This window comes from Mus caroli, unplaced genomic scaffold (genome assembly GCF_978045245.1).
Source record: "Mus caroli unplaced genomic scaffold, Mus_caroli_1 scaffold_19, whole genome shotgun sequence".
NCBI lineage: Eukaryota > Metazoa > Chordata > Mammalia > Rodentia > Muridae > Mus > Mus caroli.
The window spans coordinates 78,437,468-78,463,634 of record NW_028227274.1 but is presented as its reverse complement, the minus strand read 5'-3'; the positions used below and the strand labels follow the sequence as shown (position 1 = coordinate 78,463,634).

At 50.5% G+C, this 26,167-nt stretch overlaps 2 protein-coding genes across 8 annotated transcripts in view; one reads left to right on the top strand and one right to left on the bottom strand.

Annotated features, from left to right (window-relative positions):
• The window catches only part of Kcng2 (potassium voltage-gated channel modifier subfamily G member 2), a 77,365-nt gene extending 72,313 nt beyond the window's left edge, over positions 1 to 5,052 (top strand). For all 3 annotated transcript variants that reach the window (XM_085833669.1, XM_029471838.2, XM_085833670.1), the window contains one exon: positions 1,088 to 5,052. In XM_085833669.1, coding sequence (XP_085689795.1) covers positions 1,088 to 1,867 — 780 coding nt within the window. In that variant the 3' untranslated portion in view covers positions 1,868 to 5,052. The remainder of the gene's footprint in view (positions 1 to 1,087) is intronic.
• Slc66a2 (solute carrier family 66 member 2) overlaps positions 5,047 to 26,167 on the bottom strand; it is a 38,039-nt gene continuing 16,918 nt past the window's right edge. For all 5 annotated transcript variants that reach the window (XM_029471839.2, XM_021150526.3, XM_021150528.3 and 2 more), the window contains 2 exons: positions 14,206 to 14,422; positions 5,047 to 6,170 (listed from right to left, as the gene is read on the bottom strand). In XM_029471839.2, coding sequence (XP_029327699.1) covers positions 5,963 to 6,170; positions 14,206 to 14,422 — 425 coding nt within the window. In that variant the 3' untranslated portion in view covers positions 5,047 to 5,962. The remainder of the gene's footprint in view (positions 6,171 to 14,205; positions 14,423 to 26,167) is intronic.

Below are 26,167 nucleotides of genomic sequence, written 5' to 3'. Positions count from 1 at the left end.
TGGTGGCTAGTGTGTACCTGCTGAGCTGTCTCAGAGCCCCTCCTCCACCATGGTTTCTAAGTCTTCTGTCTGCTGCTGGCTTCTCTTTTACTTTAGACTCTATTGTTGCTGTTTTCACTTTTGTCTCTGAGAGGGACTAGTGTAACTGAGTCTAGCCTCAACTGCATACATAGTTGAAAATGGGCTTGAATTCCTGATTCTCCTGCTTCCATCTCCCAAGGGCCAGGGTTGGAAGGCAGACCCGAGACCCTGTCTTTCTATAGTTTTCTGAAGATGACGCTGTCTGGGTTTTGTGTCGCTCAGAAGTATCTCCTTCACTCTTGTTTTGTCATGGTTAGTGTTAATAACTCAGACAAGTTAATACTTGGACATCGTGGAACACTAATGTAGGGCCATCTGGACCACTGGGTGGGCTCACTGCTGTTTAACCTCCTGGCCTTGGACTCTGGTCTCCAGGCTTGCTTCAGACTTTCTTCCCAAGTCTCTTTCTGTTTTATCATTCTAGAATTCCTCCATTGCATCCGAATTATCCAAGTTCAGGCACACTATACACAGTGTAGTCTTTTTTCCTTTTCCTTGTTGGTGGCGGTAGCCGTGTCCCCCACCCCCGTGCTTCCTGTTTAGTTGTGTGAAACCTGTCGATTGCGGTCTTTGTAAGAATCAGGGTCTCAGGTCTGCTCTCTGTTTAGGTATCCCTGCCCTCATCTTTCTGTGCCCGAGGATTCCCTTTGTCTCTTTTCCCAACTGTCTAAGAGTGGAAAGTTAGTCTACTCATCCAGAACTTTATTGTGGGCATCTCACAGATCTAGTCAGAGATGCTCCGTGGTGGGTGGTCCCTGGTTTTAAATGCCTTTCCGGTTTCCTGAGTCAGCCTGCTTATCGGCTCGCATAAAAAAAAAAAATGGTGTCAAATAAATCTTCAAAAGAATAAGGGGGGGGCAGATTGGGCTTTTTCAGCCAAATTCTTCTATACCCTTCCCCTACTCCCAGATGTCCCTGGTGCGAGTCTGTGTGACATCCTCCTTCCCTTCCTGACTTCCTCATGGCCACCGCCCGTCCGCCAACCCGATGTTCCTCTTCTCCATAGGGCGAGTGCTCCACAAAGTGCCGCAACCTATTCGTGCTGGAGACGGTGTGCGTGGCCTGGTTCTCCTTCGAGTTCCTGCTGCGCTCCCTGCAGGCCGAGAGCAAGTGCGCCTTCCTCCGGACGCCGCTTGCCATCATCGACATCCTGGCCATCCTGCCCTTCTACGTGTCGCTGCTCGCGGGACTGGCGGCAGGGCCCACTGGCAGCAAGATGCTGGAGCGCGCGGGTCTGGTGCTGCGGCTGCTGCGGGCGCTGCGCGTGCTCTACGTGATGCGCCTGGCGCGCCACTCGTTGGGGCTGCGCTCGCTTGGCCTCACCGTGCGCCGCTGCGCGCGCGAGTTCGGACTGCTGCTGCTCTTCCTCTGCGTGGCCATGGCGCTCTTCGCGCCGCTCGTGCACCTGGCTGAGCGCGAGCTGGGCGCTCACCGGGACTTCTCCAGCGTCCCTGCCAGCTACTGGTGGGCAGTCATCTCCATGACCACCGTGGGCTATGGAGACATGGTGCCGCGCAGCCTTCCGGGCCAGGTGGTGGCGCTGAGCAGCATCCTCAGCGGCATCCTGCTCATGGCCTTCCCTGTCACCTCCATCTTCCACACCTTCTCGCGCTCCTACTCGGAGCTCAAGGAGCAGCAACAGCGCGCGGCCAGCCCTGAACCGGCCCTGCGCGAGGACAGCACGCGTGATGACAGCACACGTTCGGCCAGCGCCACCGAGGACAGCTCTCAGGACCCTGAGACCGCAGGCGCGGCAGGGAGCTTGCCGGGCCGGGTGGGACCCTGAGCTGTACTAAGAACTTCAAGAGAGTCAAGAGCCTCGGAGGACACCAAGCGCCTGCTGACCCAGGAGTTGCAAACTTGGTCTGGCATATCCTTGCAGCTGGCTCGCCTCCCCAAGCAATCCCCGAGCTTCGCGTAGCCTGGAGGATATAGCAACCTGGTCTTTCTTTATGCTTTGATTTTCCCTCCAGTTTTAAATTTTCTATGGCTAATTAAAAATATAGTCCCAGAAATTCCAAGTCTGAAGCAAATACCAGCCACCCTGAACTAAAATTTGCCCTTCTTTGATTCATATCTCTGGCAGCCCCAGGGAACAGAGGGTGGCATCTATCTTGTGACCTTAGTGGGCAATACCCTATATAAAAGATGGTGTCACCTGGCATCTGTCACTGCCATCATCCACATCACTTGCCAAGTGTTGGGGTAGTTGACAGGACACTTAGCCCCCTAGTTCTGCCTATCCACTCATTGCATGGGGAAAGAAATCTCAGGAGTTGACCTCTGTTCCCCAAACCATCTCTACCAGATCGCTTGCATAGTGGCCTTTTAACCCTTTTCCTGCCCTCCCTGGTCTGCAGAAAGGTCGCCTGTCTCCAGGGGATGTTGGTGTCTCTTCTGTCAGAACGTTTCCCTCAGATGTGACTCAAGTGAAAACCAAAAGCCTGGTGGGGTGAAAAGGCGTTTCAGGGAGAAGACGATGAGGGTGCCGCCAGGAGGAAGTGCCGCCTTTCTCTACTCCATGGAGGCAAGGGAAATGGAACTTCCCAAATTGTGTCACTTTGCCCTGTTTCAACAAGCCCACAGGTGGTGGCATATGCCTGCAACTGTGCCACTTGGGAAGTGGATACAGGAAGATCACAGGTTCAGTGAGCCCCACCACTACACCCAAGATAGTCATAGGCTTCCCCATCAGAAGTAAGGTTCTCTATCTGCAGGCTACCACCATTGCCTACTACATAGTAGCTTTCGGCAAGGGCCCTGTGTGAGCTCAGCACAGGCCCATTTGGGGCCCTTGCACCAACGGCTTTGCAAGAATCTACTGTAACCAAATAAAAAATTGCCAGCCCCTCCTTAGGTCAGTAGGCTGAGTTCCTCTCACTTGGGTATCATTTATGTTTCTGTGGGGTCCACACTGAGCCTGGGGCTCCTAGAGCTAGGAAGGGGGTTTCCTGTGCTTTGGGGGGTCAGGAAACGCACAGGAGGAATAGAGTACCCCAAGCCCACTTTGTTAGCCTCCTTGCCCCAACAGTTCAGTAAGTGTCACATGATCCTCACTCCCAGGGAAGGTGGGTAATTTCAGGGTGGCAGGTAGAGAACTGAATGCAGGACTCAGGGCTTTTGATATCCATGTCATGTCCTGGGGATAAGGGTGGCATGGAGTGGCAGGCATGCATATAAATGGACTTCACCTGTCAAGGCACGGTCTGAGAGCGAAGGAACCTGGGAAGCATACAGGTAACCTGGGCCTGCCATTCCTCCTAGACCAAGCAGAGATGGAGGCCAGTGAACTACAAAAAATCTCCCACTTTTTCCATGTATCCCCCCTTCTCTGGGATTTTTGCACAAGCTCTTTGGGGCAAAAAGAAATGTTCTTTCAAATGTGGAAACAGCTACCAGGATGGGCCTGGCCAAGCCTGGCTGAAACCTGGAGCCCGGTATGGGATTTGCTTAGCCCTGGCTTGCAGCTCGCCTGAAAGCAGAGCTTTCTTCTTACTGCTGGGCTCACATCCACCAAGGCCAAGGCTGGCAGGGCCTTCTAAGGTGTTTGTAGTGAAGGAATGGGGAAGTGCAGAGACAGGAAAAGCTACAGCTTTCCTCTAAGAGGAGGCAGAGCTAGAAGTTACCCAAGTGTACCTTGGGCTCAGGCCAGCCTCACCAGCGTGTGAAACAACCTGGGTAGACCCTGACCACACCGAAGATGGATCTGGAACTTTCAAGGAGACTGCCCTTCATGGAGGAACGGCCTTGGGCTTGCTTAGGTCCTAACAGAGACTTTGGTACCAGCAGACAGAGGTTCAGCCAGAGGCATCTGTGTCAGGCTGACATTCAAGGTGGACTCCTTCTCTCAAGGATCGGTATGGACACCTGCTAGGCAGGTGCAGTGACTTCCTTCCTGAAGATCCTGGAAGGAAATTCCAGGTTGCTGTCCCTTGGAAGCCAGGGAATCCATGAGGAGAGAGCAAGGGATCCAGTCATTCTAGCCAGAGCACCTTCAACAAGGCCCCCAGAAGCCACCCTGGGTTACCATATGGCAAGGGTTGACAGCTAGCTCTGTTGAGAATGGGGGCAGAGGACACATTTCTTCTGAGCAAGCAGACCACCAGCTCTAAGCTCCTCTGCCTGTACAGACCAAAGAAGACTCTCCTACTAAAACCTTCTGAGAGGGATGCAGGGCTTGGACATGCTGTGGCCTCAGCTTCCTGTTTCGTTTCAGGGAACATGTATTCCCCATATCCCAGCCAGCCCCCTTAGGACATAGAGGAAGTCCACGTGGAAACACCTGTCAAGACACCCACAGTGCACTGGCTGCCTTCTTGGTGCACATGATGCTCAGAGTCACCACGAGCACAGCAACGATCGGGCTTAGGAAAGCAGCTCCGTCTCACACCCCAAGAGCTGGGCTAAGCTTGTGTGTGCTAAGAACTGAAGTGAGACACAGCCTCAGCCATGCGAGCAATGACCCCCCACAGCCTACCACCACCCTGGCAGGCTAAAGAACAAAGGTCAATACACCCTGGAGTCAATACACTGCCTCACTCCTGCTTCGGTTCCCTCCCTGTCGGTCCAGAATGATCCCCAAGCCCCTGCTTTAACATCTTAGGAACCTATAATTCAGTCATGACTGTGTATATGCGGTGCTCATGGAGGACAATCTGAGTGGGTTCATCTCACATATCCATATCCTCAAGTGCCAGACAGATGTCGTCACCCAACCAGATCTGGACCACATCCCTGAGAGCCACATGAGCCTTTCAACCCAATGAAACCCTGAATCTCCCACCTGAACCCGTACCAGCTTCCATCTCCCCAACTACTACAAGTACTGTCTCCCCGCCACCCCCCAACTTGTACTACCACCCTCCACCTGACAGCTCTTGCCCTGCCCTGCCCACCTGCTGCAATTCACCCTCCCTCCTCACCCTGCATGCTGTTCACTGACTTACATACACCACATGAAGCATGTTCATTCAGCAGCCAGGGCTGCCTTCAATGGCATTTATTTTGGAGGTAATCACCACGACAGACATCTCCCTTCGTTTTTTAAAAAATAAACATCTCACAAGCATCTTACAGGCCAAAGAGTAAGCAAGACTCTCGTTCACACAACTTAGAATATCCGAGGGAAGCCAAAAGGTGGCACAGTGTGGACTCTTCGGCCATCCCGCGAGCCACCATGACCGTCAGAGCTATTGTGCTAACTGGATGGCGTCATCGTCGTGTGCACAAGAAGTTCTTCTGCCCAGCAGAAGGGAAGATACTGTTATATAGAAGCATCTAGAACATTCTGGACCCAGGAGCCAGCCAGGTCAGCACAAGGCTGGCAAGTGTAACATGATCTCAAGATGAGCTCAGAGAGGAGCAAAATACAGTGACCAGTGTCAGGCCAGCAGCTTCCATCCCCCCACAGGTGCAGCAGACTTAGCTATGGCCTACAAGGGCAGGACAGGCCAGAGCTTGAAGACAGACAAGCCACCTGCAGCCATGACTACACATTCCCTAGAGTGCCACAGGCTCTGCTAGGAGACCAGAGGCTCACTGTGGGAAGCTGGCTGAGAGGAAGGAACTCAGCTGCTTCCTGTGCCTGCCATCTTGCTCAGTGGCACAAACCTATTTCAGGATCAGGCCAGTGTTTTTTTCTGGAGGAGGTAAGGCCAGACGCCTGCCTTTTCTATCACCTCAAAAACACCACAGAGCCAGCCCTAGCTCCACTGACCCCGAGTCCCCCCACCTGAAGGCTGATGGGGACACGGCACTCAATCTCTGCCGACACCTGGCCCATCTGTGGAGTGCACAGGGCCAGTCTCCCCGGTGCAGAAGCACAGACTGGGACGCAGCACCCACGCTGGTCGGTCACATGTCCTTGTTCTCCCTAGATTCCTCAGAGAGCCTTGGTACTGGCAGGGTGCACTGCATGGGCCGCTGGCTTCTGGGGGTGGTGAGCAAAGGCATAGGCCTGCCCCAGGATGACCAGGTCCACCATGACCTGTAGTAGACCGCAGACTGAGAACTGCAGAGGTGCGCCGTTGAGCAAGAAGTAGGCCGTCTTGAAGGTGTCACCACTTGTCCACATGAGCACCATCTTGAGGCTGCAAGAAAAGAAAGGGGCAGTCAGTGTTGACCCAAGGACAGGGATATATATAGAGGTCAGTAGTGTAGCCCAAAGGATTAGCAGGCACATTCAGAGATGGAGGCCACAGAAGGAGATGGAACACCCTGACCCAGGCCTGTCCAACCTACAGCCTTGTGCCTTCCTCTGGTCCTAGAGAGAAAAGGCAGTCTATCACATGCCAGGACCTGGGAGTTCTGACCGCCATGGATAAGACTATAACTCTAACAAGGCCCCGAGAATGGTCTGCTTATAGATAGCCACAAGGGCTGGTATGCGGGGAAGCCAGGACCCCAGGGTTCTTCAGCCTGGCCTAGTAGGTCCCCAACACTGGGTTCTGCAGATGTGGGAGGGGAATAGAGAAGGCAGAGACGACACACAAAGCAGAAAGCAACTGCCCTGGGGCCTCCCTTCAAGAGAGTTTCTGAGCTGGGCGTGGTGGCCCACGCCTTTAATCCCAGCACTCGGGAGGCAGAGGCAGGCAGATTTCTGAGTTCGAGGCCAGCCTGGTCTACAGAGTGAGTTCCAGGACAGCCAGGGCTATACAGAGAAACCCTGTCTCGAAAAAACAAAAAACAAAAAGAGAGTTCTAAGAGAAGCAGAATCATTCCTCTTGTCCCCACACATCCCTTGTTCTCACATGGCATTAGGGGCCACAATTTCCTAAATCATAGGTGCCAAAAAGCCTAGCTTTCTTGGCAGAATAAGCCTGTGGCACTAAAGCTACATGCAGCCCAAGGGCCGATGGCCCCAGACAGACAGCTGATGGCACAATGCAGAGGAGAATTCCCTCACGCTGAAGACACAGCCACACTTTCTTTGGCCACCTCTCTGTAGTATCCAAGCTTCCTATCCTCTGCGGGCCCCAGCTTTCTCCTTCCTGAAATGGCTCGCACTTTATGCCCAACCCAGTGCTGAGGCTCACACGCCCCAGAACACAGGAGGAAGCACACCCTAATCTCGTGGTCCTGCACCTGCAAACCTGGGGTTGTGAGAAGTGCCTGCCCTGGGCCTTCCTGGAGACAGGGATCTGAGTGTGCTCTGAGGAAACTCTAGTGATGGGGAAGAACTGGGTTAGCACCCTCAGTGGCTTACATTAGACACTGTACTGTGATAAAGTGCCTGACAAGCAATCCATGGAATGGTTTGCTTGGCTTACAGTTTGGAGAGGGCACAGCAGCAAGAGAATGAGATGGCTAGTCCCTGTTCCTGACCCTGTCCATATTCAGAAAGCAGGGGAGAAGTACCTGTCGAGAAATGTCTGTCCTCGATTTCCTTCTTCTCTTTCATCCTGACCAGAACCCCGGCTGTCCACAGTGAATATGGATCTCTCTACTCCAATTAACCAATGAGAAAGTCCCTTGTAGACATGCCAAGAAGTCTGTCTCCTAGGTGATCCTAGACCCTGTCGAGCTGACCGTGTTAACAAGCATCACAGCCAAGGTTCTGGCCATCTGGACACAGAAGTGCCATAGAATGCTGCACTCTGACCCTCCACTCCAGCTCCGGGTCCTCCTAAGGTTCTCTCTAACACTTAGGAAAAAGTTCTGCTCTTACTCTTGAACTGTAACTTAAGCAATGGCTAAGTTGTCACTTAACATCAGTGTCACCTTACTGTAGCCAGGTGTGGTGGCACTTGGGGCGGTGGAAGCAGAAGGATAGGGAATTCAAGACCAGCCTCAGCTACAAGGCTTTAGCTCAAAACGAACCAATCACATTACTGGAAAAGCAGATTGTGAGAAGACACCACGCACAAACACAAGCCAGGTAAAGGACCTCTGAAGGGTATGCAAACATGGGGTCATGTGGAGGTCACCATTGGCTGGTGTTGCACATGTGGTCGGACAGGTCTGAGGCTGCAGGTGGATAGAACCAGTCTGTATGACATGACACATCTAGGGTCAGGAATCGCAGAGGTTCACCTCTCAGGCGACAGTGCCCCTCATAATCCAACAATACTAAGTTAACAAGAAAGAACTTCCATACGGTCTTCTAAGAGAGTGAAGCCCAGAAAGGCGGCTTTTAGTTCGAATTTTAAAATCAGGTAAAGCCACACTGCTGGGCTCAGAACACCTAGGGTGATAGAAAAGGGAGGTGGGGACAAAATATGGGTCTTGTTGGGTCACCTGTGCAACAACTTCACACCTGAGTTTCAGTCCCTCAATAGAGGAGCAGAGTATGTAGGGACTGCCTAGGTGGGGCTGCATCCGATCCATTACCTCTCAGACAGAGCCCAGGATTCTCCTAGGACAGTCAGTCATACACGCCAAACTTCCAGAAGGCCTCTGTGACAGTCACACCTGTCCAGGCCCTCAAGAAATGCAGGGACAGTCATGCCTATACACTTATTGCAGACAGAAAGCAGGTGCTGTACTCCAGGTTCCAGCCTTACAGTCAGGGGCACAAAGCCCTGGTCAGACAGCAGGTGAGCTATACAAGGACATGTCATGGCCTAAGAAGAAACCAGATCTAGCTGTGACTCATGTAGATTTGAAACAAACCAACAGAAACCAAGAGAGACCTGCAGGAAAAGGTGACCAACTTGCCCCTCAAAGTTACAGATGTCTGGTGAACACTGAATGGGACAAAACATGCAGAGGTGACCTATGCGACTCAGTTAGACACAGGGAGAGGGTGCTTCAATAATTCACCCAGTGTTACACTAAGTGAGTGTGGGATTCCTTGGGTTTGACTCTAAAGTCTGGCATAGACAGGTCCATAGCACCGGACATACAGCTGTAGCCCTGTGTCCCAGGCCACCTGTCCCTATCCGAGCCACCTGCCCAGGGTCCTCACTCTTAACATCCTGTTGGCCCCGAGTACATAGTTGTGTCTGTAACAGCAAACGGAGACATGAAGTAACTGCTGGAGCATGGCACTACCCAGTGCTGGGGGATATTCTTAGCCACCTCCGTTCTTCCTTCAGATGGCCTCTATCTTCCAGGAAAGATAGCTCACTGGTAACGTCAATGCCACTCTGTTCCCGGGACAGGAATCTAACCGTGCTGAGGTCCTGACGTGCTCTGAATTGCTCAGAGAGTTAACAGAGGGAAAGGAGACCACAGTGTCACATACACACACATCACAGGACACAGGGCCGCTGTACACAGGACAAACTCAAATCAGTTTCCTGGGACTCTTACTGGTTTGTTAGCTCTGAGGCAATGGCTGCTGGGTCTCCTCCACACCAGAGTGTTCCTAGTCAGCGCCATTTTCATGAGCAAACAGTGGGCACCACCCCTGAAATCCCAGTACTCAGAAGGCTGAGGCAGAAGGATCCAATGTTCACTGGGCCAGGCATGATGGTATATGCATTTAATCCCGATACTGGGAGGCTGAGGCAAGTGGATCTCTGTGAGTTTAGGGCTAGCCTGGTCTACATTATCAAGTTCTAGGACTACATAGAGAGATCCTGTCTCAAAAAAAAAAGGAACAAAAGAAGAGTTGAAGGGCATTCTGGGGGGTGTGGGAGTGTGGTAGAAATATACCACATCCCAAGAAGTTCTTCTCTTGTCCTTGGAAGGAGGAAACAGCTGGTCTAAGGTCTCTAAGCAAGAGACTCCCACAGTACAGGATATCCGCTCTCCTGTAGGGACAGCCTTGCAGTGGAATCAGTGTGGGTGTAGAGCAAGACTGTCATCACAGAGACCTAGATTTTCTGCTTCAAAATCACACTGTAGCTGGTGGCCCAGGCATGGCTGTAGTTCCCCCTCTTCCATCCCGCTCCTCTGCCTCTGCCCCGTGCGGACTGCTGTTGCTGACTGCTGTTTCTTTGACCCCTCCTGTCCTCCCCACTGTTTTAATCTAGGCTCCCATTACCTCACTCTTGGCTCCAGCGTTTATCTTCCCAACCAGGCTACCAGATCACTGCTCTTAAAATACCCCCTCACCTCATCCTTGTCCTGGGCAGCCGACAGGAATGGCTCTCTCTGGCACCCAGGACTGAAAAGCCAACTGCTGCACCTGCTCAGCTTGCCTTCCACTTCAGCCCACTGGCATGCTGACCATGCTGACCTCAGCCCAGGACCAAGTCACCACTACCGCCCACAAAAGCCCCGCCCCCAAGGCAAAGCTCCGCCCCAAGGCAAAAAGCCCCGCCCCAAGGCCAAAGGCCCTGCTCCCAAGGCTGAAACCCACCCAAATCGTGTCCCCTTGGTAACCTGGGTTAGGCAACAGTTCTTTTAGATGAGATACCAAAAAACTAAACAAAAAAGGAAAAGCAGATACACACAATGTCTTCAGAGCTGAAAGTTCTTTGTTTGTTTGAGACAGCCTCCCAAGTATTACATTCCCACTATAGCTGGGGGTGACTTTGAATTTATAAGGCTCCCATCTCTACCTCCTACATGCTGGGGTTACAGCTGTGTACCTCCATGCCTAGTTTATGTGGTGCTGAGGATCAAACCTTCAGAGCCTTCTAGGCAAACACACCTACTCTTCCAGTGTTTTCTAGCCAGCACCTAAGCTTCCACTCCAGGGGTGGGGATGGCTCAGTGGGTAGAGTGTGATGCATGAGAAATATTAACAAATCACATATTTGATATGATTCTAATACCCCTGAACAGATTTTAAATCCCCTGTCCTCTTTTAAATTCTTACCGTAATTCAGTAATAAGACACTACAAATACACAGGCTAAAATGGGCAGAGATCTTGAAAAGATACTTCTTCGAGGACAGAAGCTAGGGCCACAGGAGGTGTTCGCTGCCATTTAATTGTCAGTGAAATGCAAACCAAACCACCCTGAGCCAAGCACTTCACACCCACCAGGGCGTTAGAATTAAACAGCAAATAAGAGTAACTATGGGGAATCAGGACCACACACACACACCTACCCCCACCCCTCCCATCCTACCTTCCAACCTGCCACCCTGTACAACTAGTAGAACGTGAAAATGTGCTCCCTGGAATACAGGCCCGCAGTTCCACAGAAGATAGCCCCGCCCCCGGCCATCACGTGACCCGCCCCAAGCCATCACGTGACCTGACCATTCTATGCCTACGTGCTTTCTCTATTAAGGAAAGCACGGCATGTCCAGAACTTATCTATGAAATCGGGACAGCACGAGTCCACTGAAGACAGACCAACATCTGGAGCACCCACATCGTGAAGTCGTAGAAAGGAGTGAGGCTCTGGCCAGACACAGAAGGCCACACAGTGAATGATTCCACAGACATGTAATGACCAGATCAGGCAAATCAGGGAAGACAGAAAGCAAGTAATTGGTGTGGAGAAGGCTGGGTCGGATGGGCAATGCTGCTAATAAGTTCAAGCTTCTCACCTCTGTGGAGAGATGATGCTAAAATTAGAGCACAATGCTACTCCCAGAGCCTGTGCACGCACTAACATGCTCTAGTGGGTACTCTGCAGGCAGGTTATCCTGCAAGCAGAGGATCTAGCCAGGGTAGTACCTGGCCTTTCCACTCTGGGCACTATGAGCAGCATGTTTTCTTCTCACAGAGCAAAAAGCATAGGTTGACTATAAAGGTCTGGCAGTGATCAAGACATCTCCCAGATGCTGGATTTCCTAAGAGGCCTGCTCAGGGGACTGCAGCTAGACAGGCATGACCATAGGATAAGCAAAGCCCAATTTCTGGGAGCATCTCATGATGGCCAGAGAGCCCAGAGTCCCAACTGGGTCCTGCAAAGTGGCCTGAAGCTCAGCCTCCTTCCATGTGCTAAGCTTGCCTGCCTCTTTGTCATCCTGTTCTCACATGGCTTCCATCCTTACTCCCCAGGGCCCTGCCTTCCTTGCTAGCCCTTCCTTGCTAGATTCTTCAGACTCTGCCATGCCTCTCCCTCTGTTCTGCACTTCCAGTGCCTTCCGCGGCTACTCCCTCCTGTTCCGTGCTGTGTTGAAGGCTGCCGAAGGCTTGGCATCCTCCCTCGTTTACACCCACCCCAACCCTCCAGTAATTACTTGTTAGGGAACAGTCTTCAGTTCTAGTAAAACCTGGAGGAAGAAGAGTGCAAACACCCCCTACACACGCAGGCTCCGCCTTGCAGAGGTCTGCTGCATTCATTAGTAAAGTCATTCCACAAGCGTCATCGTTCATCACCGACTCCAAAGCCACAGCTGGTTAATATTTTTCAAGAGGGAAAACTATTCAAAATAGCTCCAAGATGGGAGATGTGTGTGTGTGCACACTCATCTGTACACATGTGTACATAGAGGAAGACGTTCCAGGAAATATGCTCTGAAGCTACTAAAATTAGTCAGAAAGGAATGAATGCAAGTTCCTCTCAATTCTTAATCATTCCCCGCACCACCCACCTCCCATCCCCTACTCATAGCCCGATATAAAGTACAGGTGGACTGAAGTCCCAGTGTAGATTCCTCCCCGCTATGGTGCAATGGCGTGAGCAGGTCCTTAGAGACAAGTGATAAAACCTATATGGTCTTCTCTCTGCCTCTCTGCAGCCTCTGGGTCTTATGTGCACTGAAGTGTCTGTGCATGTGCACATACAGGTCTTAAACTCATTTTCAATCAATCACACGAAGTACCTGCACTCTATCAAATTTATCTGAAATGGCACGTTGCGTGACTTCAAGAGCCATAATCCCATAGAGCCGTGGTAGTCCAGCACTCCATCCAGTAGATGGGGACACAGTAGGACCTGAGACATCCCCAACTACGATTCCTGGTGGGCAATCCTAATAATGAGGGCACCAGCCCTGCAGTATTGGGAGCTTGGTCAGCAAATGCCTCTATGCCCATGAGGGAGTCTAGCATCTGGCCCTAGAAGATGCCCCAGCAGGGAGCCCTAATATCTCCAATCATCAGCTCCTCTCCTTGGCTCCGCATCACCAACTAAAACATCTCTGCTGTCAGCTGAAAATGGCTCACCTAACACTTGAGTTTTGGAACCACAAGTTAATGGCCTCCAGAGAGCACCCTGTGGCTTTCCTCTGTGACCTGCACTGACACGGACCCAGAGCTGCTGCTTTCCTGCACATCCATCCACCAGCCCCAAACCAGAGTTGTGGGATTGTCTTGGCTTCGGCTTCACCAGATGTTAAGAAAAAATAAATCCAGACCCAATTCAGGGCTCCACCCATCCTCATGAGGGAAACGTGACCCACTGTGGTCATAACTGCCAGCCTATCTCTGCCCCTCCTGTGTAAGCATCACGTTCGAGCCTACCCTGTACTAACTTCTACGCTTTACACTTGTACCAACACTCTATGAGTGCATACGAGCATCACCCTACAACCCTACATCCAATAAGAAGAGCTACAGAGGGATGTTAAAACCTGGTATCTGGCATGACCCCAACCTCTGCACTCTCCACTGCCTGTCCCTTCTTACCAGGACTTGGCTTTCTCAACAAAACAGGACCCTATGATTCCACTGACGACAAAGTATCACCAAGACACACAAGGGTGCACAAGGGTGCCATGAACCTTCAGAGAAAGGGGGGCCGCCAGAGGTGGAATGGACTTTAGTGAGGGGTGGGTAGGGAGAATTGGACAAGGTCTCTGGGAGAAGAAGGATGGAGTCTCAGAAGTGCACGGGATTTCTGAGAAGTGGGCAGGCTCTCAGTGTGGAGTCAAATGGCTTCCTTAAGGATGGTGCCTGATTAAATGCATGGCTGTGCTCTTCCCTCTTCCTCACCAGCTGACCTGCGCTGAATAAACGCTGTTTTCTTCAAGACTTTCCAATGGTCTATGGGAACCGTCCTGTGCTAGACAGATGTCTCCAGACACAGTCTATCCTCGTCTGCCACACATTGTAGCTTTGGTAGGCCATGGCGAGTCCCGCTGTGAAAATGCCATAGTTGGGGTACCTTTGTCAGGGTCATATGCCTTACCACATCCAGTTGTATAAGTATCTGGTCCTGCATGAAAAGCTCTGCAGCTCCTGATGGGCTGTGGCCTCCACAGAAGGTTTCTGCCTCCCTCCCTGCCCCCCTCTAAACATATCTTCTTAGACAAGAGTCAAAGGCCCATTGTGTTTAAGCAGTGTGATTCCCCACAGTGAGTGCTGTGGGAACCTCCACAGGAGCACCCATACCTCATGCCCTCCGTAGAGCGGTGGCAGTAGTTTCGGTACAGCTGTGGCACCCCCAGCATGGCTTCAGTCAGCACGGCCAGGAAGCCCAGCGTCTCCACAAACAGAGCCGAGTCAATGGACAGGTAGGTGATGTAGCCCGCCACGCCCGTGAAGGCCAGGACACACTGCACATAGTCTGCAAAGCTGCTCCAGTGCCAGAAGTGGTGAGGATCAAAGTCTAGAGGGAGGGGGAGAGGGAGAGAGAGAGGCGCCTCAGTCGGGTGAGCACATCGGAGTTCACAGCGAGAGAGATACCAACAAGGCATGGGCAGGTCCAGTCAGCAGAGGGAGTTGAACCATGGGACAAGGCAAGGTCATTGTGAGGAGAAATGAGTGGGGCCAGCCAAGGCTAGTGTGGTGAAGAGGGACAAACGAAACAAGGCCAGTGAGAGGAGACACGGCCAGGGCAAGGCCAGTGAGGGGGGAATTGAGTGGCTCAAAGTCAGTGTGGGAGATGTGGATGGTTCAAATCCAGTGAGGAGCGGTGGGAGCAAGCCAGTCAGTGTGGAGGAGACGCTAGCAGGTCAGTGTGGGCCGATGAGAGCAATCAAACAGAAGCAATTCTAGGGACTCTTGGTACCAATGTTAAGTCCTTTAGGTTAATTCCAATATTCTAGGAAAGAACACAGTCTGTACCATAGCCTCTGGGATCTGATGCCTGGGTTAGAGGGACAGCTCTGTCCTCTGTAACTCTGGTTAACGATGTGTCTCCATTCACCCGGGTTAATGAACCCACCTCCTGGGACTAGCCGTTAATGAATCAGTTCTACAAGTCTTAACTGTTTTCCCCCCATGAGATGGACTCAGTCAGCACACAGTACTATCACTACATACTTGGTCACCGGCACAAGAGCCCGTGTTGCCTGATGATGGAGTCTGGAATATTCACAAGCAATGCCGTGAGTGAATTAAATGACGCGTCACCAGAGACCGTGAAGCTGCTGTGGAGAAGCTTCCGAAGAGAAGGGAAGCCACCGTAGGAGAGGATGCAGCATGACTGTGCCTGACCTGGCTCTTACATCCCAAGGCCAAGACAGGATTTCCAGCAGGTGTAGGTGGGCAGGGCCAAGAGATGCCAGAAATGCTAAACTCTGCTAAGCCTGCCTGCTTTTAGGGAGAGGTAGGATTTTTCTTTTCTTTTCTATTTTTGTTATTTTACTTTGGGGGCTGGGAAGGAAAAAGTCCTCACACACGCTAGGCAAGTGCTCTACCCATGAGCTACACCACAGCCCACTGAACACACTCTATAGTAAGGAAAACAGCTAACCAGCACCATTGGCCTGGCATCCCTGTCTGTAATGAAAACTGGATAGACTTTCACCGCAGGAAATCTGCATTCCTGGGGTTTTCAGGGTCTCAGCCTCCCGTGCATCAGCATTTCTGCATCTGAACCGTGCATCGTTGTTGTCGGAATGAGCAGACTGCCATCTCCCTCTGTTCCAGAAGAAATCGGGGCATGGTGGTGTGGCACACACTAAAAAGTGGGGAGGCGGAACACCTAACTTCCAATTACTCAAACAACACACACACACAAAAAAGGCCAATCCTAATACTACCTAAGGGGTTCACTTATCTAAGGAAGCTATTTTTTGTTTCTGGGGAGTAGGCCAGGACAAAAAGGAGTAGCCTGGACAAACCCCAAGAGAGCAGAGGCCAGGTCACCTGCATCAATGACATCTCATTGTATCACATACTACCTAACCTGGCAGGATGTTGCCCCATGCCCACCCCACTCACTAGACTCAGAGACACAGAGGAGTCACTCTGTCAGAGATTACAAGTCTCATTAAAGCCTGGACCCAGGAGAAACTCTACAACAAAGAGCTGCCTTCCTGAGTTTGGGTCTCTGGGGTATCCCCCATCCCTAGCCTCAGCAACAGGCAAGTGCCCCCAAAGCCTTAATGTGTTATCAATACATCAGTGAAATCTGACAGGGCCAACTATAGGGCTAAAGCCCTGTGAGAGGAAACGGAAGTGTCACCTTCACCATCTGCAGCCAAGGCCTCCAGTGTTAGATGTTCATAGACTACGCTTAGCTTTGTCTCCACTTGGTCCATTCTAGAGCCTTCTGGATGCCAGTCCAGCCTGGACTCACTCACAGTTCCAATGTGTCCTGATCATGGCCTAAGGATCAAGCACTGGCCCCTCAGAGGAGAAGCCCAGTCCTGAAAGGAGCCTTCTCTGGGGGAGCAGGGGCAAGCAGGGCTAGCCTGCACTACAGGAGCCCACACAGACACTCCATGTTCCACCCTCAGAGATTCCTAACAGAGCATAGGAAATAGGTCTGCAGCCCAACGTAACATCATCACTGTGGCGTGTGGTGACCGGGACCTGGAAGCCAGGGGCAGCCCTTCAAGGTCACATGAGGGACAAGCCTGGCTCCCAGGATACCTGGTTCCTGAAAGGCGGTGAGAAGATATGGAGAGATAATGGGGAAGACACAGCACAACCATGTTTCCTCCGGAAGACAGAAAGGTAAAGAGCTCTGCAGGACACCGACACATTAATAACCTAAGACAGACACATCTGAAAGCCCTCCTGTCCTTCCGAGTCTATGATATACAACAAGATGGATGGCCCAATACGTAAATAGGCAAAGGGAATAGACAGAAAGTGGTCAAAAAACACACGGAAGAAAACCCAACATCCTTAAGTCTTAAGATCAAGTCCTAGCCGGGCGTGGTGGCAATGCACGCCTTTAATCCCAGCACTCGGGAGGCAGAGGCAGGTGGATTTCTGAGTTCGAGGCCAGCCTGGTCTACAGAGTGAGTTCCAGGACAGCCAGGGCTACACAGAGAAACCCTGTCTCGAAAAACCAAAAAAAAAAAAAAAAGTTAAAAAAAAGATCAAGTCCTCCTGGACCCCCTGAGGTCAGAGCAGCCCTAATGCTACTGTGAGGAAGAAAAGACCCTGGGTCCATCACAGCATCAAGAGCACAAAGAAACCAAGTCCAGGCCAGGGTTTTGTTTTTGTTTTTGTTTCCCCTTAACAGCCCATCTCTGGGGCAGTGGTGGATACCACCACCTTGAGGCCCTGCAGTTTACCTGGGGCAGCTTTGACGCCTGTGGTGTACAATCTGTGTTCCTACAGCAGCCCGCCAGCACCCTCGTGTGGCTTGTCTGTGCCAATTCAGGCAAAGCCTTCCCACTCCCTTAGAAGCAAGAGAAGAACCACATTCTCTCTGGAGAGCAGCGGGTGTGCTCTGCAGTGTCAGGAACCCTGGCAGTTAGGGCCTGGGTTCTCTCAGCTCCCCACCTAGAGTTCAAGCCAATGACATCTGGCCACTGAAAAGGCAGAGCGAACCTCAAAACTAGTGAGGAATGAGGTACAGAGCTCTCTCCCTTGGAAGTGACAGCTCTGCTCCAGGTCAGGTCCTGCCCCGACCGGCAGTAGGGCTCACCTCTGAGAAGATGCTCAGGAAGAGACAGCTGATGCTTGGCACTAACATGAAGTAGGGGCTCAGGAGACTGAGCTGTTAGAACTGGTGAGCTAGGTAAGAACAGACCACCCCAGTGACAGTACAGCAGGACGGTAACACTTCACAGCTCCACCCGGTGAGAGGGACTACGGAATGCTTCTCTCCAGCTCCCTCAAGTACTCAGCTTCCAAGCTCCAGAAAGGTCTCTTGTGGCCCACATGCTGCTCCATGTGCCCTTGTGGCAGAGACACGAGTCGGGATTGTGGACTGAAAATGGCAGGAACCCAGCTGGCCACCCAGAACGAACTCCTTGGTCTGTGAAGCTAGGAGAGCAGAGAGGCGTTCACATCGGATGCAACTAACAGGGACCACTCTTTCCCTGAGCACCCCTGGGCAAGGCCACACAGGGAGGCCACGAAAGGAGCCTGAAGTCATCAGACCTCTGGGTCAGCAATTTACAACAGCTCTCACCATCCTGGGGACACCAGCATCAAGGGTGATTTCCTTAAACCAATCAGAACAAACAGGGAACACAGTACCCTGCCCTCAGCTGGGCAAGTCACTGGACAGAGGAGGGCTCTGCATGCACAGAAACTCATGAAGAATCAATCTGGCAGAGCCACCTCCCAAGCCCTTTCCCTATGAGTTAGATAAGCATGCTCATTTTCAAACCCAAAGGCCTTTCTCCGACAGCTACGACAGAGCCGCTTCCTCCTCCTTCTCCCAGGGTCCCACCAGCCCGCTACACCACACATCCCAACAGGCACGGAACTCGGCACATGCCTGACTCCAAAGGCTCAGTACATAAAAATAGGTCTACAATGTCTGTGTTGACTGTACTGGAAGGATATTTTATAAAATAAACATAAAGGGTAACTTCACTCATTTCATTTACCCGAGAGATAGGGCTTTGGTCCAGGCTGCTCTCAGACTCCTGGGACTCCTGAATTGTGAGGCTCCAGGTATGGCCTCCTGCACCTGGCTTTTTCATCTTCTTGGATGAACTGTTGAAAACTCCACACTTCTCTGTGTGGCTCACACGCTGGCTACATTGTTTCTTCAGCAGCAACGTCTAACTTTCACTACAGCCTAGCAGGACTCTGCCCAGATCACCTGAGATTCTGAGACCGTTATCTAATCACTCCCCAGCACATGTCTGACAAAGTTAAGAGTGACCAAGGTGCTCCTGGAGGTAAGACAATAAACGTGCTCTGCAACTTATCTGAGCTCTTTGTCTGGAAGATACGGAGGCCTGCTGAGAGCAACATTCTGGGTAGTTACAGAAGAAACACTCAACCTCACATGGCTCAAGGACAAGATTCATCATGGTCCAAATTTAACTTGGTGATGATATCTATACAAAAAACCAACCCCCCTTGAGAAAACAAATACACAGGTCTAGTCCTGGCCAGCCTGGTTCAGATTCAAGCACAGCCTTCCTTCCTGCCAATGCACACAGGAACTCAGACATCAAGGTAGAACCCCAAGTCCCAGGAAACCTGCAGGAAGCCTCCAGGGCATGGCAGCTCACCTGGAGAGATGACAGGAGTCACATGACCCACACAGCACCAGCTTTCTCTCTGACTGAAGGTCAGATACACCAACAGTCTTCAGGAGGAACAGCCAAGACCTCCTGCAACCGCTGAAATGATCTTCCTGGCCTTCCAGATCAGACTGGTGGTCCCTACTCACCCCAGCCCTGCCCTCACCCACAACAGACAAGGGATAGGATAGGCTGCAGCTCAGCCAGAGGCTGGTTCGGAGACCCAGAATCAATGTTCTGGGAACACAGCCCTAGCCCACTAAGGAAGCTGGCCAGCAGTGCTGGTGCTACCCATGTTCAGTGCCCCCTCTCCCAGCTTCTGGACTGGGTGCTCCAGGAAACTGGCTGGGAGCACCCGCTGCTTGGCCAAAACAAGCAACCACCGAGGCCAGCATCCCACTCGGATTTGAGGCTACACAAATAAGGTTATCACAGTACTGTTGCTAGTGTGGTACCACATTGCTGCGGCAGCCACTCTGAGAGGCAGGGAAGCTGGGGTGAGTGGTGTCTGTTATGTATGGGCTATCAGTGCTGGTGATTCTCTGTCTCTCATTTCAGGAGTCCTTTCTGACTCTATCCTACCAACATACCAACAAAGGACTGGAACACTCAACTCCAAGTTTCTCCGTCAATGACGTGGACAGACAACACTGAACCACGTGGTCGGCCTGGCCTGGAACATTTTTCCTTAGCAGGGTTCCCCTTCAGTGGAGAGATGAGCCAGCAGAAAGGGGGTACCGTGGCCCACACCTGCCATGTCACCTTGCAGAGCACTCTTCAGTGTCACCATCATTGTAGCTGGTAGGAGAGCAATCTCTGTTCTGAAGAGTCCCATTCAAGTTCTTGACAGCACAGCTCAAAAATAACAGGAAGGGCCCAGCAAGGCTCTGGCCCAGCGAGCACCAGAATAAAGGGTTTTATCATTCGAAATGGTGCCTTCATTTGAAAGTGGTTTTAAGGTTCCTGCTTTCCCAGCAGTCTTAGCAACACAGTTCTCAGTTCCAACACTAAGCCACCATGAAAACACTCCATCAACGATCAACACCACTGACAGAGAACAACACTGATGCACATGGCCGGCCTTTATGAACTGCCCTCCCTAATTCTAGCCTCAGGGGTTGAAGTAAAACAGAACAGTCGGGTAAGCACTTGTAGAAAAGCAGCAGGAAGTCTTGGGGAGGGGGAAGATGCTCCCGCACAGGGGCAGGATGAGGGCTAACCTGCCACAGTCAGCATGCCCTTCACCTGCTGAGCTCCTCTGCCCTGGGCTCCACCCCAGCCAGCCCACTCAGGGCTGGGGCTCCACACTGGGCTAAGGCTGAGAATCTTGGGTGGCCCTATGGCACTGTACACAGAGTAGGGGACTCCATACCAGAGGGAGAAGGCTGAGCAGGGCAGAGCTGTCCTCAGAGCAAGTTGTTGCCACCAGCTCAGAGCAGCACCTGTGGTTCTGTCCCCGGGACAGAGATAGGAGCAGAGAGTTCAAAGCCCTCGCTAAGAGACAGAGCATAGGCAAGCCTGGACACATAGTCCTAGCAAAAGAAGGAAGACCTGGGACCTAGAGGAAGTTGAGTCAGATATGTCTGGACACCCATGGTTCTTACACTTGGGGAACTGAGACAGGAAGACAGTGGATACTAGGCTAGCCTGGGCTACATAACCAGACCCTGTTTTGAAGGTGAGGGGAAGCAACAGAAAAGAAGCGTCAGCTAGTGTCTGTGTGGGCAGCTGAGGGGAAAGGAGCAGGCAGCGCAGAGCTCAGAGCTCGAGCTGACCAAGGAGAAGCACAGCAGCTAGTACCATCAGGAGACGGTGGGCTCCGCCGGCCCCACTCAACCAAACCCGGAGACCAGCACACAAGACCGCCTCGCCCAGGAATGAGAGTAGTGCCACGGCTGTCACAGTGTTACTTTTCAATGTCCAGTATGCAAACAAACACGGAGGGGGTAGCAACAACCAGAAGCAAGAAGCTGTTTGTGAAGAGATGTTAGACCACTCCGGAAACACAAACTAAAACAAAACTTCAAAATAACCTTGTAACTATACAGTGAGAACTAAAGGAATCCAAAGAATATAAAGAACCAACAGAGGTATGAGGACGTCATCTCACTTGGCATAAGAATGTTTCTAAAGGGAGATCAATCTGTGAGAACCAGGAGAACCTGGAGCCAGCTGCAGGCTGTGTCTGAAATAAGAGCCATTATTGGTGCTCAACAAGAGATCTGAGCCAATGGAAGGGTCAGCCAACTTCAAGATACTTCCATGGAGATGCTGCTGCCTAAAGACAGAAAATGAACAGTGCTTTCTGAGAAACAGACACAGCACCAAGTGCAGCAACACAGGCATAGTGCGCATCCTGAAAAGGAGGAGAGGAAGGAAGGGGCAAGGGACTCACACTATGACCACGGGTTCCTGCCCACCCGAGAAGCTCCGTTACCTCCAAGGACAGAAACACAGATCCCGATACATCACCAAGGTGTGGATGAATGTCAGAGACAAGGACAAAAATCTTAGAAGCAGCAGGAGAACAGAGATGTCACTTACAGGGGACCCCCAGGAAGACGAGCCACCCACTTCTCATCGGACACAATGGAGTTGAGAAGGCAGAGGGATGGCATTCAAAGGGCTGAAAGGAAAAACAACCATCAGCCTGGAGGAAGCTTTCCACAGGAGGAGAAAACAACGTCCCCAGATAAACAAGAACTGGGCAACTGTGGCTTTCCATGTGGAAATCAAGTGACCTCAGAGGTCATGTGAATGCCCATAACAAGAATGAAGTATGCATAAAGGAAATGATGTACCTTGCTCCAAAAACATACGAGGGAGCTGGGCATGGTGGGTCCCGCCTGTAATTCTAGCACTAAAGGCGGGGTGGAATGCTGAGGACAGTCAGAGCTGCATTGGAAAACAATGTTTCAAGAAAAAACATTCCCTATGTGCGCGAGTCACACCTTTCTTAACTGGCTTACAAAGAAAGTTCCAAAAACCAATATGTTATGGTGCTATTTGGGGTGTTTTAACTCGCCTTCCATAATACAGCCACCAAAGCAACACAGGAGGACAGTAAGGCCTGGCGGTGGTAACTAAGTTCCACAGACAGAAAACAGGATAGCCAACACTAAGAAAGAAGGTTGACACAGTAACTTCTCCTTTCTTCCCTCATCCTCTCTGAAAGGAGCAAAATCTATACAAAGTAACAATTCAAAGGCACACAGTTAGACTTGTAACACCCGTAAACAAAATGCATACATAGTCCTCACACCACCAGAAGAAGGAGGGAGGAATTCCACAAGGATTTCTGTGTCTCACCAAAATGAAATTCGTACAAATTTAAAAGATTCTGATAACTGAACAAAGAATTCTCACCTGAGGAATACCGAATGGCAGAGAAGCACCTGAAAAAACGTTCAACATCCTTAATCATCAGGGAAATGCAAATCAAAACAACCCTGAGATTCGACCTCACACCGAGTCAGAATGGCTAAGATCAAAAATTCAGGTGACAGCAGATGCTGGCGAGGATGTGGAGAAAGAGGAACACTCCTCCATTGTTGGTGGGATTGCAAGCTTGTACAACCACTCTGGAAATCAGTCTGGCGGTTCCTCAGAAAATTGGACATAGTACTACCGGAGGATCCAGCAATACCTCTCCTGGGCATATATCCAGAAGATGTCCCAACTGGTATAAAGGACACATGCTCCACTATGTTCATAGCAGCCCTATTTATAATAGCCAGAAGCTGGAAAGAACCCAGATGTCCCTCAACAGAGGAATGGTTACAGAAACTATGGTACATTTACACAATGGAGTACTACTCAGCTATTAAAAAGAATGAATTTATGAAATTCCTAGCCAAATGGATGGACCTGGAGGGCATCATCTTGAGTGAAGTAACACAATCACAAAAGAACTCACACAATATGTATTCACTGATAAGTGGATATTAGCCCAAAACTTAGGATACCCAAGATATAAGATACAATTTGCTAAACGCATGAAACTCAAGAAGAATGAAGACCAAAGTGTGGACACTGTGCCCCTTCTTAGAATTGGGAACAAAACACCCAGGGAAGGAGTTACAGAGACAAAGTTCGTAGCTGTGATGAAAGGATGGACCATTTAGAGACTGCCGTATCCAGGGATCCATCCCATAATCAGCTTCTAAACGCTGACACCATTGCATACACTAGCAAGATTTTGCTGAAAGGACCCAAATATAGCTGTCTCTTGTGAGACGATGCCGGGGCCTAGCAAACACAGAAGTGGATGTTCACAGTCAGCTATTGGATGGATCACAGGGCTCCCAATGGAGAAGCTAGAGAAAGTACCCAAGGAGCTAAAGGGATCTGCAACCCTATTGTTGGAACAACATGATGTACTAACCAGAACCCCGGAGCTCTTGTCTCTAGCTGCATATGTATCGAAAGATGGCCTAGTCGGCCATCACTGGAAAGAGAGGCCCATTGGACTTGCAAACTTTACATGCCCCAATATAGGGGAATGCCAGGGCCAAAAGAATGGGAATGGGTGGGTAGGGAAGTGGGGGGCGCTATGGGAGACTTTTGGGATAGCATTGGAAATGTAATTGAGGAAAATATGTAATAAAAATATTAAAAATTAAAAAAAAAGATTCTGATAAGTTAAAAATCTGTACTGTTAGCCTCAGAAAACCCACCAAGAAAAAACAGTTATCACTATATAGTTACAAGTCACTAAAGGAATTGAAACACCACAGTATTAAAATATTCACTTACTATAAAAGCTGTAAAAGAGTGGGTATACACAAACCACAAATGAATGACAGGCAGAGATCAAAACCAGCAAACACGAGTCAGATAAGAGGGCAGAGATGGCTTTGTTTGGGCACAACGTTTATTTTTCTACTCCGTGAATGCATTGGTGGCCCGGTGAGGAGCAGCAATCTGTATGTAAGAGTTGGTTTTTTCCTTCCATCTCACGGGCTCTGAGCCAGGCTCAACAGCAAGCACCCAATCCCAGCCTAACCGGCCCGCTGGCCCTGTGGTGTTATAATTATGTTCTGAGACAAGATCTTACAATGCAGCCCAGGGTGGCTTTGAACTTGCTATCTGCCGGCCCCTCTTCGGAGCATAACCACAGGGATTCACAGAGGCTATGCTAATATTGGAGTAAGTTGCAAGCACAGCAGTGGGGTAGGCCAGTTACTCAGCACCTTGGGAGGCTGAGGCAGAGGGTCAAACCTTCAAGGCCTGCTTGGGCTGCAAAGACAATTCAAGGCTTAAGCAACATTAGTGAACCTAGCCTCAGGAGAAAAAGGGAGGTAACTTGGTGGTAGTGTGTCCTGTGCATGAGGCCCTGGGTTCAATACTGGGCAGGAAGGGGGCCTTCAAACAACATAAATGTCATAGAAGGCATTTGTAATAACAAAAGGGCCAGTCTCTAACAACTATATACACACCTAACAGCTGCTCTGAAATCAAGAAAGCCACGCCTGACAGAAGTGAAAGAATTAACAAGTATTTGGAAGTTTCGATGCCAGCTTTCAAAATAGATCCAACTGAGCAGACAAAACAGGAGATAAGAGAAGATCACAGCATTGCTGTAAACCTCAACACAACAGACACTCGCCTCCCCTCCACAATGAGACGCTCCCATAGCAACAAGGACCATCTCCTGGGGAGACCCCTCAGGAGAGGTCCCAGAACAAGCTTCACTTTGGAGGATCTGAATGGACGCATTTCTCTACAGTTACTGTAGATGATAACAGAAGCTGACGGAGAGATTTGAGGGATTCACAAACAAGAAGGTTGTCAGATACTCTTCAACTCTGAGTGGGTCAGAGAAATTTTGAAGAAGACGAGAAAACACTTTAAGATAGGAGAAAAAAAGAAAAAAAAAAAAAAGCATAGCAGACCAAAACACACAGGTCAGTCCACCATCTCGGAGTGAATTCGTGGCTGTAAACGTGTTTCATAGTACAATAGGAAAAAACCCTGAAATCAATACTCCTCCATGCAAGGGACTCAGAAGAAAGTGCTAAGGCAAAAGCAGGGAGAAGACAAATAATGGGGGGTGGGGGGGCAGTTAAAGTGGAATGAAGCAAACTAGATAAAGAAAAAAAATCAACAAAAGGAAAAGCTGGCTCTTCGAAAAGATCAGTGAAACTGACAAGGCCGTAAGGAGAGAAGCAAAGGACAGAGAAGGGACTGAAATGACCAGAATAAAGAATAAAAGCACTGGCACCCAGGGCCAGGAAAAGGGATTTAAAAAGAGCACTAAGAAGAGTGACTCCCCACAACTGGAGACGTTTGTTGCGATGAATCTGAAACCAAGCCACAATACAGATGAGCCAAGATAGGTGACGGAAGTGATAGAGAATCTAGCTGGGTGCAGAACAAGGTAGAGCTGACACTGTTAGAGAAGAAGCCCAGGTAAAACCAGCCATACAAGGAAACCAACCAAAATTTTAAAGAGGATTGATGGTGACCTTTCTCAAACACTCAGGAACTTACCTCATTACCCAGTATTCAGAATAATACTGGCTTATATTTAACCAAAATCAACCCAAAGCCATCAAGAAAAAAGGACTGCAGACCAAAACTTTTCATGAGTAGGGACATTAAAAGTCCTCAGCATAGCATCAGCAAACAGCACCCGGCAGTTAAGAGGTAACTAGACACCATAATCAAACGGAACTTAACTCAACACACAAAGGTTGACCACCCCACACACACACAAAGCCCAATGAAAACAGAATAAAAGGCCTTTATGTCCACAGACATAGCACGGTGCCTAGAACTCACAAAGTCATGTCCACAGATAGCACAGTGTCGAGCCAGGGTCAGCATCATTCATGACAGCAAAGCAAAACCCCTCAGCTCACATGAGCATTAAAGACAACTGCAAAAACCAGAAGTCCTCAGTAAAGCCAAGAGCAGAACGCGCACGTCTTGTCTCGTCTCTGTCCAGTCAGGGTATCTGG